At 40.1% G+C, this 16,039-nt stretch overlaps 1 protein-coding gene across 1 annotated transcript; it reads left to right on the top strand.

The window, feature by feature from the left end:
- The first annotated feature begins 242 nt into the window (after positions 1-242).
- SEC61A2 (SEC61 translocon subunit alpha 2) lies at positions 243-15,123 on the top strand. The gene is made up of 12 exons (XM_065743755.1): positions 243-308; positions 2,010-2,077; positions 5,897-5,962; positions 7,621-7,699; positions 9,069-9,200; positions 9,349-9,458; positions 10,039-10,196; positions 11,184-11,340; positions 12,386-12,583; positions 12,910-13,101; positions 13,256-13,332; positions 14,033-15,123. The coding sequence occupies exons 1-12, from the start codon at positions 302-304 to the stop codon at positions 14,217-14,219; spliced, it is 1,431 nt and encodes a 476-aa protein (XP_065599827.1). The 5' UTR covers positions 243-301; the 3' UTR covers positions 14,220-15,123.
- Positions 15,124-16,039: the final 916 nt, after the last annotated feature.

Raw genomic sequence — 16,039 nt, 5'->3', positions numbered from 1 at the left:
CACTCAGGAAACTACAGGCGAACCTAAGTGCCACAGGGTCGCACTTGTGAAATGACGACTATATAAACCGCGTGAAAAAGCCTCATTTAAGTGATTTCAGCCGAATAAAACCGTTTAGAGACGGACTGGGTGCGCGCCGCTTTAGCGGTATTTTCCCTCACCCCCCCCTCCCAACCTTCGCAGCGGGCAGAGGCGGCCGCAGCCACGCCTGCGCGCCGCGTCACGTGACGGCGGCGGATGGAACGCGGTGGGGGAGGGGAGCGGCGCTAACAGCGGTGAGGCAGCGGCCGGCCCCGCCGCCATGGGCAGTGAGTACGGCGGCGCGGGAGGACGCGGCGGTGCGGGAGCGGAGGGCGGTGAGGCGGTGTCCCGGCGGCGGGTCGCACCCGCTCCGCGCAGCCGACGGTCGGACGTGGGGCCGGGCCGGCTCCTGCAGGGCGCGGGGAGTCGTGCGAGGGGCGGGAGCAGCGGGCGTGGAGCTCCGAGCGGTGTCTGTGAAGGGAAGCGGCGGCTGAGGGCTGCGGAGAGCAGCGCGTAGCGGGCAGGGGCTGCCCTGCGAGGGTCGGCGCCGAAACCGCCCCGCTCCGTGCTTTGGCTGGTCGGGGTTTTGTATTTTCCGTAGAAAGGAGCTCAGGTTGCTGAGCTGTGCTGCGTTCTTAAGGGATAAACCGCGAGGGGAGTTGGAGCGAAAGTTAAATCCCACAAACTTTCGGTTGCAATACGCGTTGCAGCCATTTAAGATGGCTAAAGCTGCGCGAATGGTGTTGGGTTTGGTGAGGTTTTTTTTTCCCCCATGAGATAGGTACGCGTTAGTTTCCAGGTAGCTGCCTTCTGATGTCGGCATCCATTGCTGCGCTCGACCCGCTACTGGGTCATTTATTTTTAGATGGGAGATGATTTAGTTCACTCCTAGTGATGGCCCCGGCAAGTCTCTGCGTCTCGGGTGATTGCTGTGCAATAAAGGATGGATTAATCTATAAGAAATCAATAAATAAGAACTCTTCCGTGTTTCCAGTCTTGAATAGTGGGATCCTAATGAGGTGTAGCAAGGACGCCTGCAAGGTGTGGCACTTGGGTCGGGGCAGTTCCACAGACACACACAGACTGGGAGAAGAACTCATTGAAAGCCTCCCTGAGGAGGAGGGCTTGGGGTTCTGGTGGATGAAAAGCCAGACGTGAGCCAGCAGAGTGCTCTTGCAACCTGCAAGGCCAACTGTATCCTGGGCTGCATCAGCAGAGCGGTGGTCAGCAGGGAGAGAGGAGATGGTCCCACTCTGCTCTGCCCACATGAGACCTCACCTGCAGCACTGCATCCAGGTTTGGGACTCAGGAAAGATGTGGGAGTCAGTCCAGAGGAGGAGGACAGCGATGTTCAAGAGGGCTGGAGCGCCTCTCCTATGAAGAATGGCTGAGGAAGCTTGACTTGCCTCTCCTATGAGGAATGGCTGAGGAAGCTTGACTTGTTCTACTTAGAGAAGGCTCAGGGGAGACCTATTAGCCTTCTAGTACATAAAGGGAGCAGAAGGGAGATCAACTTTTTATACAGTCTGGTATGACAGGTCTAATGGGAATGGTTTTAAACTAAAAGGTTTAGTTCAGATATCGGGAAGTTTTTCACTTATTGGTGATGCACTGGCACATGCTCCCCAAGGGGTTGTGTATGCTCCATCCTTGGAGGAGTTCGGGGCTGGGTTGGATGGAGCCCTGGGCACCCTGAGCTGGTGGGTGGCAACCCTGCTTGTGGCAGGGAGTTGGAACTGGATGATCTTTGAGATCCCTTCCAACCCAAGCCATTTATGATTCATGTTCATTTTTCGCTTGCTTCAAGAAATGGACTTAACTTCTCACATGTTCAATGAGTGTTGATGAAATAATTCACCTGTAGTGTTCTTAGATTTTATTTTTCTCCTTAGAAGTTAAATGAAGTCAGAAGCTTTATAAATTCATACAAGCTCATTAAAATATTTTCTTCTTACTATTTTTTTTATTCTTTTTTTTTCCCACAATAGTTAAATTTTTAGAAGTTATTAAGCCATTCTGTGCGGTTTTGCCTGAAATCCAGAAGCCAGAAAGAAAGGTGAGTGCCACATTGTGTTTTCGCATTAATTTGTTGTCAGATATGAGAATGTTGTGGTATTCAACCCCACGCCACAGTATGAATGCAGATAGTGGGCTGTAAAGTAGGGTATGTCCTTTGGAAGAGTGGAAATCCACGTTAAGATAAAAGATTGTCATAATAATACATTCTTAACTGGATTCCATATGTTAATAGTAATAACTCATTTTGTTTTTCAAGTGTCTTATCTCCAGACTGACTTTGTTGTATTCAGTTCCCTACTACTACATCTATTTTAACATACTAGAACAGAATTTTCAGGCATTTTTTCCTGTGGATACCACTCTTTATATTGGCTTTAAGTACTGTTGACATCTATAGTTGACTCAGGTGTTACTTTTAAAAGACTTGTGCTGTAATTCAGGAACCACACGTTTAATTCTTTCATTTCCTCAAAATATCTTCTCCTATAGCTGTTTGGGAAAGTATTTTGTGGTCAGGTTCAAATAAGCTGCTAGGTGTGATGCTTTTCTTTGTTCTGAGACCTGTGAAATGAGTTCATTTGCATTTGATCTATTCTTGTGGCCCCAGAACCTGTTTCTTTGCCTGTTTTCTAGATCCAAATCGGTTAATTTCTGTAGATGGGAAGAGACTGTCCCTTTAAAAAAAAAAAAATATATATATATATATATATATATATATTTTTTTTTTACTAATATGCAAGCAATCATGTATCACCTAGGTGATAAAGCTTCCAATCAAAGTAGCAAATTTATGGAATTTTCATGCCAGCCAAACCAGAGAATATTAGATAAGAGAGAAATGTTGATTTCTACTGTTAAAGAAAACATGCATAGCTGTGAGCATGATGCCATCCTGGAGAATCTTCTTGCACTGTTGAGAGATTCCCAAGGGTCAGGACTGGATGCAGAGATAGTTTTTCCAGTAGCAGTGTGCTGGCTCGAATGGAAAAGGTATGGTAAAACCTGCTGATTGTCCCCTTCTAGGACCTATTTTTAAGAAGACTGGGTTGATCCTTTGGCTCTTTGCCCTATCTGCCATTCATTGCTGATTCCCACTGTCTTTCCGTCTTCGGGACAGATCTTCAAACAGGTTATACCAATCAGACAAAGGCCTCTGAGTCTCCAGAGCCAGACCTTGTGCTAAGATCAGGATGCACTTGGTTGAGTGGAAGAAACCCACTGTGTTTCTGCAGCTTTCAACTTCAGTGCAATCTTCTCATGCTTCTTCATGGTATTTTTTTTGATGAGTTGGCTACATCGATCTGTTCCATTTCTTCTAATGAAGTGGAGTTGATGAGAAAGTTAAGACAAGCCTGCAGATACTGAGGTTTCTGTAAAGCTCAGCAGTGGTCATGGTTTTCTCTTGGTTTCTTCCTTTCACTGAGGAGGGAAGGGATAGGAAGAGAGACTTGGTTTGTCAGTGTCCTCCATCAGCTGGTGAAGGATGCTCAGAGCAGTTCTTGTCTTTGCCACTTGGGTCACTTTGTCTCTTTTATTATCTAGGTCACTGGCTGAGCAATGATAGTCTATTGCCAGCTTGTACAAATTTGAAGTGAAAGATATACTTGAGAACTTCTTTCCTGGACTGGAGGGTCTTTTGGCCATTTTACATTATGTTCCTTGCTTGTATATAGTCTATCAAGTGACTTAGTTTTAACACCTCTTTTTTTATTGTTTTCAGTCTTCTGACTGATTAAGGCCAGGACGAGGAAACAAAGATAACAAAGTAGGAAAAAAATCTCTAAGCTTAATGTTCTGTGATTGTTAATGTTCAGAGAACACAAAGTTTTATTCAGGTGGGCTCTTTTGAGAGCCCAGGTTGAGCCTTTTTCCATTATTCCTAATGAAGGAAGTGGGCTTTTTCTGTCACTAGGGAGTGTTGCTTTTGTCTGTTGGTTGTGGTGGTTAACAGCAGCAAGTGCTGCTTCTTTGTAGTTAGTTGTGTTTGTTCATGCTACATGCACAGATTTTTCAGATACTTCACAGATTCAAAGTAGAACACACTGTTCAGAACACCAGGATGATGCAGCTCAAGTCCATTTGTTTTCACCAGCTGTAAGTGAGAAAAATACCAAAAGAATAAAATGTCCAGTTGGATGTGATCAGACGGTGAAATGTACTCTTTTTGTGCTTGTTATCGTTTGTGGCTGAATATTTTGGTACCAGTTGGTATTTTGCTGCTCTTGGCATATGGATATGAAGGCATATGCCTCCTTTTCTCTTTTTTTTTGTACTTCTTTGAAATACAGAGACTGTTCCTTGTGAATCAAGTGTGATCTGGGTGTTGCAGGATTTTTCTAATGGCAATGTTTGCTTTAGTTGAATTGAGAGCCTGGGTAGTTGAGGAGACTGATACCCCAGAAGGTAACATGAAGCTTTGGGCTGCAGAAAGGGTTCTGCTTAACATTTTTCTTTTTTGAAGTCTGTATTTTAAATCTGAACAATGAAATTGAAACAGCGCTTGGTAAAGTGGGTCAGCACTTCATACAGTCTAACGCAAGAAGCTGGATTTATTTGCTGCTGTCACTATTTTTCTTTTTTTAACTTTGCACTGTATGTATTTTTGGCATCTGGCCTCTTTTAGAGTCTGTATCAGTAAATACATTAAATTACTGGAACTACTTTGCCTCAAATTAAGAGTATCCTTTCACTTACAGAGTTGCAGACTAATTCTGGATTCCTTTTGTTTAAGGAGTTGTCCTGCTGCCTCAGTTTCCAGACTGTGGGTGTTCAGAGCCTACAGAACTAGCAACTAACCTTTTCTGCTGTTACTTCACTACGGGCAGCTTCAGTGGTTGGAAGCAGAAATGTATTATGCTGTATCTGTTTTGTGTGTCAGTTCATGTCTCATTTTAGTAGGTGCTGTGCTCTTTGTCTGCAGTGAACACACTTATCCCCATGATTACGGTCCATGGAGGAGAGGTGGGAACTTGAGCATAACACGGCAGCTGAGCTCTGTCTTTTGTCTCTTCGAGTGCTTTTCTTTGTCTCAGGCTTTGAGTAGTTCGGTGTTTCAAATTTAAACCTTGTGATTCTTCTTCTGTGGAACTAGTTACAGCATTCTCCTCAAATCATGGAGTCATATCATAGAATGGTTTGTACGTTGTGACCCTGGGAATCTCTTAATACGCTGCTGACTGATGATCACTGATCTGTCAATTTTTTAAAAGTAATACCAAATGTACATAGATAGAGATACTTTGGAGTGGAAAAAAGCCTTTAGAATTCTGAACTCTGTGCTCATTAACATAATGGTGAATCTGAGCTTCCTGTAACAACTTTTGAAGAACTTCATTCTCACCATTCTGATATCTTACCCAAGGCTCATTTTTCTTCTGTTTTTTGTTCACTTGCCTTCAGCAGTTAAATCTCTAACAACGTGATAGCACTTGAGTAACTTTCTGCCTCACAGAACAGTGCTGCCAGTCTGTTGAAGCCTACAGATAAAATCACAGCAGATAAAGATTTTTTTTGCATTGGTCTTTCATGTGTGTTCTGTTATGTCCACATTTAGACACGCTGTTGTTTTTCAGCAAGTATTCACTGTTAGAATACGATATATAAAACATGTTCTGATCTCTGAATGTCAGGCACACTGCCAGATCCCATACAAGCTCTGAATACAGAGATGCCCATGAGTGTTGCTCTGAAAAATCTGAAATCATATTAAAAATAATTTCTGTTGAGAAACGATGCTGTCTGGCTTGATAACTTCACATTTAATTCCAGATGAAACAGCATCTAGCACTAATGTGAAGTAGAGTGAAAATACCAAATGCAATTAACTCAATAATATCTATTATAATTGGTTCTGTAGATCCAGTTCAGAGAGAAGGTACTATGGACGGCTATCACTCTCTTCATTTTCTTAGTATGCTGTCAGGTACGTATTGGTATATTTCAGAAAGGCTGTGTTCTGTATGTGAAATGCTAGAAGTGTGAGAAGTTCTCATTTCGTGTTGATCTGCTTTCGGTTTTGTGCTTCAATTGTTAATGAATGAAGGTATCCAAAATAGTCTTTGTTATTCATGTATGTTTTCAGAAATTAATCCCTTGTTGCTATTATGAGAGATATCCTATGAAATAATGATAATGACTGCAGGATAAGCAGCAAAGCAAATCGTTCATTGAGTAACATAAACAAGCCAAGCAGTTTTATGCATTCTTCACCACCAGTTCATAGCTAAATTTAAACTTTAGCAGTAATGAGTTTGAACAGAAGTGACTATTTTTACCTGATCTCTCTTGAACAAGCTAGAAGGTTGTGGGAAGATGTTTGTCCTGAGGTGTTTAAGGTCACATTTAGAACTTTTTTTTTTTTTTAATATATTGATGTAGATACTACCCCCCACCCTACCCCCCCCCCCAGGGTCTTTGTAAACGTTTACATAATCTTTAATACTCATAGTTGCAGGAGTTCCCAGAGAACAGGGTTATAAACACATAGTATTGTTTGTTGACTATTTAGATACTGCAGCAAATGAAAATCTGTGCATTACTTTATTTTATCAGTTTTAGACCTTCTAGATCCTTTAAAATGGACCAGACATCTTCAACCCTAGGCATTTTATATTCTATTTTATTTATTTATTAACTTGAACTTACCCATTTCAGACTGATTCTGTAGCAGCAGTTTAATAATTTATATGTTTACAACACAGAAGGACTGTCAAAAGGCTAAAACCTGTCTGTTTTTCAGTAGAGGACATGGGAATGATACCAGAGATAGAAGAGTGTGTAGTTTGTGTTTCTTAGCTGCTAGATATGTGTGTAAATAAGAATTTGAATCTGTACAAAGGATTATAGTTGCTATTTGAAAATAGTGTAGAGTTTTCAGGAAATAATCTAAAGGATTGCCTGGACCTTGCTTTTCTGATTGAGTTTGAAAGAACTCAAAATCCTTCAGTACTGACATATGGAAAATTAATGTCTTTCTTTCAATGTAAACTTGGCTAACTTCTGCAGTTTCTTGTAGGATACTTTAAGGCACATTCCCAGCTGTAGAATTTGAGTATTTCAACCTGATGGAGGAAAACATTTATGTTGGAATTTAATGCTTCGTCTTTAATTTGTTCTGCAAAGGAATTTTGTATAGGATTGTTTAAAATCGAAACAAAACAACTCTACTTTCCTGTCTCTTCTCAAAGATGTTTGGCTACAGTTTTGTTTTATTATTATTTTTTCCAAGCTCAGAATTTCAGCAAAAAATTTGGTAAAATAAGTAATGAAATATAATGGGGAGGGGTGCTATATTCTCTTAATCATTTTTGGTATCTAACCTTTTTTTTTTTTTTTGTGCATTTCCTTTCTTTGATATTTTTCCAGAGCTGAGGTACTCTGACTGCTTAGGACAACCACTTACATCTTCATCTGTAGTAATCTAGCTAGTGCTAGTAATCTAAGGCTGTTGTGTGGTCTGGTTTAATTTAAAAACAGAAGGTGGTTGGCATACATTATACTGAACAGTGTAACAGTTGAGATTCTTAGATTAATGTAAGCTCTCTTTGTATATCTCTTTGATATTGCTCTGTGCTGTGGCAGATACCTTTGTTTGGAATTATGTCATCAGATTCTGCAGATCCTTTCTACTGGATGCGAGTCATTCTTGCATCAAATAGAGGTTAGTGAATTATTTCTTTTCTTTTTATTGGTGGAAACAGACTGTGAGGAAAAATGATTGGGTGTTGAATTTCATACAACCCAGATGTCATGTCGAAACACTGTAATTGATTGATACCTGAGATGTGCTTCATCTTTGGAAAGGAATTGCCCTTGACGTGCAAGTGAGATTTGTCTCGATTCTCAACTTCCAGGATGGTTCTGTATCCAACTGTCAACAATCTTTTTCTGATAACATATGAAACGTGTCTTTTCCCCTCTTGGTTATGAAGGAAAATACTTTGTGTGTGTTAATCAGTTAGACCTCCTAACACTTCTGCAGCATTATAGGTAATTGTATAGGTTGGAAAGCTAAGGGAAGAAACAGTTAAGCTTATCGTGTAGCAAATCCAAAGTATTTGGGTATCATTTTAGAGCAGACAAACGGAGCACAAACTAGTGTATAAAAGATCTAAACTAATGCTGTAAATCTAAAGCTTAAGATACATGATCTGTCACGCATGACTTTAAGTAAGATCACTGACCTCATCTGTACCTTGGAAAACTGACTTCAAGTGGGAAAAGCAGTAGGACCCTGTCATGTGAAGGAATTATTTAGGAAAGGCAAATCTTGTCATACCAGTGAAGATAATTAGACATCACATTACCCCAGTTTGTGGCACAAGTTGCCAGCTCCAGTTTCTGAGCATATTACTAATGTATGTGTGGAAAAAGGGAAATAAAGCATGATACTTCCTGTGGACGAAGTTCCTTTGAATTGAATGTGAGGACATATAAGCTTCTTGTATGATTATCTATTATCTACCATTTCTACTTCCATTGACCTTTCACACGACCCTACAGGCCATGCTTCCCCATCACTGATTCTTCTTGACACTTTGCAAGTCTCTAGTGGCTATTTTGTTAATAATATTTGTGGTAATTTTATGCTGAAACACTGCTGTGCCACAGGTGAGAGCAGAATTACTTTGTAGTTTGCAGACTTCTAAAGAATTGTGTGCTGTTTCTCATTTTTATGTCTCTGACAGATATTGTGACAGTGTCAGAAGAAAATGCATGAATGAATGAATATTATTGCTTTGGGTAATTTCAGCTCTGCTCTCATACTGCTTTGTAATATAATTCAAGCAGATATCAGTAGTTAAACAAGATCTTGCAGAGAATTTATCTGAATTAAAGCATGTGGTGGTAGTTCTGTTGTTGATGTTGGTGATAATGGTCTTTGTTGAGATTGTGCCTCTACTGAAATATATGTTTGAAGAGTTAGGAAAAATGCTCTTTAACAGGAATCTTTCAGCAGGGCCAATATCCTCAGCATACAATCCTTTAGGAGAGATGCTTTAATGGCATTTGTATTTTCTTCCTGGTAGGTACACTGATGGAATTAGGGATCTCTCCCATTGTGACATCTGGTTTGATCATGCAGCTGCTTGCTGGAGCAAAGATCATTGAAGTTGGTGATACACCGAAAGACAGAGCCTTGTTCAATGGAGCCCAGAAATGTAAGCACTGTTCTGATTCAAGTAATGAAACGTAGTTTTATTCACAGGAAACAGGTCTACTTTAGAAATATGGAGTGTAAGTTTCTTTGATAGGTGAATTCAGGAGGCTTTTCATTTTATAAAGGGCTTTCTTTTTGTCTTGTTGCAGTGTTTGGGATGATTATTACCATTGGGCAAGCCATTGTCTATGTTATGACTGGAATGTATGGAGATCCTGCTGAAATGGGTGCTGGCATTTGTCTCCTCATTATAATTCAGGTTTGTAGTGAGCTATTCCTTGTGTCATTAAAACCAGCTAGATGTAGCATGGCTGGAAGGAAAAATCTTTCTGTGTCTGGTTGCCTTTAATTTATTTTAATACTGTGCGGCATCAGCCTTCATATCTGTCTGTCTACATATGAGAAATGCTAAATCTTCCATAAAGGAAGAGAAAGTTGGGATAATTAATACCATAAATATTTCGGATAGGGAGTAGCTGTGTCATTTCAAATATGGGAATTTTGCAAGCAGTGGCTGTTCAGTGCCATAGAGGACTTCTAACTAGAGGCTATAGATTCAACTTTGAGGCATTATCCTGTAGAGCAAATCAGTAATGCACAACTGTAAGCACTTAAAAAAAAATACTGTGTAATCTGCTTGCATCAGTATTAAAGACTTTGTCACAGAGATTATTACCAGGTGTGATGTGCACATGAGAGGGCAGAAATACTGTATGAATGATACTTAAATGAAAGAACGGTCTCTCTCCACCATGATGAAAATACTGAAACGGGATTAGTATGTAATTCATGACTTGATTTATTCTTGTTTCTGCTCAGTTCTGTTCCTTTTCCCACAGCTGTTTGTTGCTGGCTTGATCGTGCTGCTGTTGGATGAGTTGCTACAGAAAGGTTATGGGTTGGGATCTGGTATTTCCCTATTTATTGCTACCAATATCTGTGAAACCATTGTCTGGAAGGCTTTCAGTCCCACTACCATCAACACTGGCAGAGGTACCTGTGCTGTTACAATTAGTTGTAAGGTGTTTCTGTGGATGTATACTATATGTACCTTCAATGAAGTGCGTATCAGGTGGCTTTTGAAAAGGTGTTTTGATGTGTGACAGTTAGCTTCTAAAATCCATTGTCTGACATTGAATGTGGAAGTGTTTAACTCACAGGAAGATAAATTACCTGCACGTTTTCTTTTGTTGATTTGAACTGCAGTAGCTAAAATGGGAGATGTATACTCTTCGCTGAAAACTTTGGGTTTCCAAACTGAAATAGCCTTGTTTTAGCATACCTTAGACTGTTGAAATCAGAGAGTGTAAATTCTGTATGTTCAGTGGAGTTGTTTATGGCCCAACTGTTTTTGTGGCTGTAGGTCGCTGTTACAGTTGGAGCTTCCCAATTAATCACAGCATCACAGAACTGTAGGGGTTGGAAGGGACCTGTAGAGATCCTCAAGTCCAACCCCCCTGCCAAAGCAGCTCCCTAGCCCAGGTTGCACAGGAAGGCATCCAGGCAGGGACTTTAAGGTTGTTTGATTCTTCAGGGACTACCATTCCTCAGCCAACATTTGGTTGTCCTGAAACTGAAAATACTGAGTTAAGATGCATCCTGTGTTTGCATCCTGAAGTTAACTTGTTTAATGCATGTATTTGAAATGCTAAGCCAGGATTTAAGTTAGCTCTCATCATTACCAGACTCAGAGTTTTTCTGTCCCCTGTGGTTCATTACTACTTTTTAAAATTATTTTGCTCCTTTTTAGTTTTTTTCTTCCTTCTGAGCTTCCTCCCAAGGAAAGACTCACGGTGTGTGAGTTAAGGCAGAACACTGCGGTGATGCATCTGTAACAGTGCTGATGTCGTGTTGCATTTTATTTTATATGTGTCACTTGGAAAAAAAAATCCAGAAGAAAGATGTGATGGTCTAAAAAAGACCACTTTTTAAACTCAAAACAGAGTTGTCAGTTTCACGTTGCTTTTACTGTCTCTCCAGGTACAGAGTTTGAGGGCGCTGTGATTGCGTTATTTCATCTCCTGGCTACGAGGACCGACAAAGTCCGCGCTTTGCGGGAGGCATTTTACCGCCAGAATTTGCCCAATCTCATGAATTTGATTGCGACAGTGTTTGTTTTTGCTGTAGTCATCTATTTTCAGGTAAAATGAGGAATTTCTCCTACTAGCTCTGAAACTGCGTTGGTAGAAGTGCTTGGACTCCTGGCACTGTGGTCACTGGAAAAAGGAAATTGCCAAAGTAGGATAAATTAAGTATCTGAGTATGAACTCTCTTAGTTTGAATACTGTTATTTCAGTACCATTCCCCTGTGACAGTGCAGCTGTTAAATGTTATGGACATGCATACTTGTACTCTGGCAGTGATGTAATCTCACGTTCTGCTAAGTGCCATACTCTATTTGAGTGTTTTTACTAAAAATGGTTTCTGGAACTGCAATGGTTCTATCATGCAGTGAATATACTTGATATTCGTAGTGGACTTTAAAAAGAAAATACTACTTTTGAACTGAGCTGAAGTACCTGGCTTCTTTGGGGTGTGTGTAGTAGCATTTTGTTCTAGAAAACAACTGTATAATTAAAACACAGCTTATTGTTTCCCTTCCCCCCCTTGATTTTTCTTTAGATCCTTGGTGTTTGTCTTTAAACTTGAGTATTTCCTAAAATGGGCATTAAGGGAGACCTGCATATTGGTCTGTATTGTTTTATTTGTGTATCTAATCATGCATTTTTAAAGCTGTTCAGATCAGGTGGTAGCAAAAAAATAGACCACCAACCTTGAATTCTCTTGGTTTTCAGATTTCTTGGGCCTGCTCGGATAGGAGCCTGTCTCAGAAGGCAGGACTTAAAAACATGGGAGGTCTGCTGATACTTGATAGTTAAGTTAAAAGACATTAAATTGTCATATCAAACCAAATGTTGTAAATCGATCATATTATTAGGGAAATGTTACTTATAAACATTCTCTCTTATTTACTCTAAAAAGAATGTAAAGCATCTGAGCAGTAACACTTATAAATCCTTAAAATCTGAGGTTTGATCTGTAGCCAAAAGCCTTGGGGCTTTACTGTCCCAGACTTTGCACTCCTTGTTTATCTAGCAGTATCCTCAGGAATAGCTGGTAGACATACTAGGAATAATTTCTTTCTCAGAAATAAATTTGGTATATTTCTTTCTTTTTTTCTTGTAGGGCTTTCGTGTTGATTTACCTATCAAGTCTGCACGATACCGAGGACAGTACAGTAGCTATCCTATCAAGCTCTTTTATACCTCCAACATTCCCATCATTCTGCAGTCTGCCTTAGTTTCAAACCTCTACGTTATTTCCCAGATGCTGTCTGTTCGTTTTAGTGGCAACTTCTTGGTGAACTTATTAGGACAGTGGGCAGTAAGTATCTTAATCATCTTTTTTTTAAAAAAAGAATTATATAGATATCTGCTTTATTGTGAAACTTGAGTACTTATCCAGCTGAAGACTGGAATGGTTCATAAGGTTGGAAAGGACCTACAAGATCATCTAGTCCAACCATCCTTCTGTCACTATCCCTACCCAACTACTAAATCAAATGCTTAATTTCTAGCATTTTTATGGAAAATGTTTTTTTTTTGATTGTTTGTTTTGGTTTTTTTGAATATTGTTGAGGAATTCCTCTATAAATGCAGGATAAGAATGTGAGAGAAATTACTGATTGTCTGCTTTCTTCCCCTTTGTAGGATGTCAGTGGTGGAGGCCCTGCTCGTTCTTACCCTGTCGGTGGTCTGTGCTATTACTTGTCTCCTCCAGAATCCATGGGTGCAATATTTGAGGATCCCGTCCATGTAATAGTTTATATAATTTTTATGTTGGGATCCTGTGCTTTTTTCTCCAAGACTTGGATTGAAGTGTCTGGTTCATCAGCAAAAGATGTAGGTGTTCTGATAAATGTGCCTAATGACTGTATTTTCAAACATTGCCTGTGATTTAGAACTGACTGATCCTTACTGATCGGTTATTACTCTGACTAAATATCAGATGACTGTGGAAAAACTGCAGCAATTTCATCAAATGATGTTTCTGCAGGTTGCCAAGCAACTCAAAGAACAGCAAATGGTGATGAGAGGCCACAGGGATACTTCAATGGTTCATGAGCTTAACAGGTAAGAAAAGGCTGACTTTCAGCAGTGCTGCTCTGCTGGGAAATTTAGAGTGCTGGGAAGGTGTCAACTAAAGCAGATGTTCGTGGAAAAATCAGGGGCTTGTTTCTGCAATGAACGTTGAGATTCTTCCCGTTAAGCTGTCTTTCCCAGGAATGCAAAAGATGCATATAGCATTAATAAGGAGATTAACTTACAGTGTCTTTTGTGTAAGCAGAATAACAAGGGAATTTGGCTTCAATCTCTGTGTTTTTCAAAGGAAGACACTGTCACTTTTACAGACTATTACTGAGCTGAGATGGTGCTGCAAAAGTGGGGTTTTGCTCAGTGTACAAAGCCTGAAGATCTGCATTGCTAAGCAGATATACCCCTGTGTATTTAAGCCAAAGCAGCTGGTCTTAGTCCTGTGGAGGTTACATAGCATGCATTTGTTGGAAAAAAAAAATATATAAAAAGCTTATTTTGTTAATCAGGATCTTTACCAGTGGTCAGTTGTTTATACAGCTTTCCTATCAGTGAATAGTTATTTTAATTTCTGTGTTGTGCAAATATGGTTTAGAAACCTTTAAAGAATTAATGGCAGGGGTGCAGTTGCAACGCTGAACTTGTCTCTAAATATTCTAGTTGGTTGTATTAGTAGTAGATGTGCTTCTAGAGCTCTTGTATGAAGATGTGTGATGGTGAATGTATGCTTTACTTCCAGGTACATCCCTACAGCAGCTGCATTTGGTGGTTTGTGCATTGGTGCCCTTTCAGTTCTGGCTGACTTTCTAGGAGCCATTGGGTCAGGCACTGGCATTCTGCTTGCAGTCACCATTATTTATCAGTATTTTGAAATATTTGTAAAAGAACAGGCAGAAGTTGGAGGAGTAGGAGCATTATTTTTCTAGATGTCCAAATATTTCATGGTTGGTGTGAAAGGGAAAGTATTTTGACAACATGAATCATTTAGTCCAACAATGCTATTTTCTTTTTACTTGTTTTCAAGTGCTACATGTCCCATTGCTGTAATGGGCCTTGAGCAATGCCTGCGTGCAGCATCAGTACCAGCTGCCTTAAGATTAAAGTTTACATTATCTTGTTTGAGTATATCTAATGTTGCCTGTAATGCTGGAAACCAATTCATCTACTTTGCTGTTTAGACACTACAGTGAGATGGTAAAATGTATCAGTTTGGCATTGGTAAACATTTTTGCACACAGCATAAAAATGTTAAGTTTATTTCCCTATCCTTAATAGGAAAAAAATAATAATAATCACGTGCCAGTATTATTGAGACAGTTTATTTGTAGCCTGTACCTTAATTTTTTTTTGTACTTTTTTAACTTGTATTTTGCCACTGTTGAACTCGGCACTCCTTCCTCCTTGGTGGTGTCCCCACCCAGGCCCCTGCCCTTAGCTCTAAGGCTGGACAAGCAGTCATTTTACCAGAGGCTGATACCCATCTCACCTGTGATCTGGTTTTGTGGTGGATTTGCTGCATTGCAATGACTGGGGCACATCAGTTTCTTGCCCTGGGCTTCCTGTGAGACAGCATGGTACTGCTGTCATGCTGCCAAGTCAGCCCGGTAGTTTTGTTTTAAACATGTACTTGTGTAAACTGTGCCACTGAAACTTCATGTCCACTTTGCTTTTGTGAGTCTAAAGAACAAAGCCTGGTTCCTAAAGCAGTGTTTATAGAAGGGAAGGGGGGGAACGTGAAGTTCCTGCTGAAAATCTATTTATGTTGTCGCACTTTAGAGTGGCAACGTAACAAGTGTAAACGTTAGACAATAAACTTATTTAATTAAGCTCTCTCCTGTGTCTTACCTGTGCAAGATCCATGCTTCACATGCAGTAATTTCTACTACGCTCTGTTAGTGAGGTCAGTCTGCAAGGCTCCTCCTTCTGTTTACCCCTTCTTTTGTAGTGTAATTAAGGCTGCTAAAAGCTGATCTGAAGTTAAAAGCAAACAAACAATCTCAAGTTTTCTCCCCTTTAAGAGATTTTCTGCAGTTGTTGTAGCCAGTGGATATTTTGCCCTTCAGTTTTGTATTTTGATTTCTTTTTTCAGACTCTGTGGTGTTGTTTGGGAAGGTAGGAAAACCTTTCACAAGATCTCTACTTAATTTCTGAGTTAGGAAAAATCTTCCTAATCATGCATGCTCACCCAAGGTATATTTCAAAGACAAGGCTCGGTGTTAGCACGTGCTTATGGTGACTTTTAGGTTCTAACCTTTAAGCTGTATTGGTTGTTTGGGTACATAAAAGCAGGTGACTGTGCACTGAAGGATTGCTGGGCAGATGATTTACCCAGAAGGGATCAGATTGAATTCAAGCGTGGCCTAGCTGTGAGGGTATGCCCAAGGGGGCTGGAGAACTGCAAGGCTTTTCTAATAAGCCCATACCTTAAACGTCTTCACTTACCTGGCTCCTACACTGTTCTAGTTTTCACTAGTTTATGTTATGTTAAATATGTCAGTATAGACTCTGACAATGACAGATTAAACAGTGCTTGGATCTGGTGAATTAATTTCTCTTACCATGTAATCTTGCACAAATGCATAATGTGGTCTTGGTGCTTTCTTCCTCATTTTGAACAGGTGTTGCTACCACACCACATACAGGTGCTTAAGTGTCTTTGTTACACCGAAATACCGACGTAGCAATAAATAATCAGAAATGAGTCATCTTGAAAATTAAGCAGCATTTTTATTTTGATTACTATGTC

The sequence above is a fragment of the Cyrtonyx montezumae genome, unplaced genomic scaffold (assembly GCF_038088225.1).
Source record: "Cyrtonyx montezumae isolate F1298 unplaced genomic scaffold, pur_monq_1.0 scaffold_3, whole genome shotgun sequence".
Taxonomy (NCBI): Eukaryota; Metazoa; Chordata; class Aves; order Galliformes; family Odontophoridae; genus Cyrtonyx; species Cyrtonyx montezumae.
Note: the sequence above shows the minus strand (reverse complement) of the source record. Positions and strands in the feature narration are given on the sequence as shown.

What these genes read in the sequence shown, in the direction of transcription:
- SEC61A2 (XM_065743755.1), top strand. An exon ending in GTCTCCTCATTATAATTCAG is followed by an intron (nt 9,459 to 10,038) that starts GTTTGTAGTGAG and finishes CTTTTCCCACAG; the next exon opens with CTGTTTGTTGCTGGCTTGAT. An exon ending in CTGTAGTCATCTATTTTCAG is followed by an intron (nt 11,341 to 12,385) that starts GTAAAATGAGGA and finishes TTTTTCTTGTAG; the next exon opens with GGCTTTCGTGTTGATTTACC.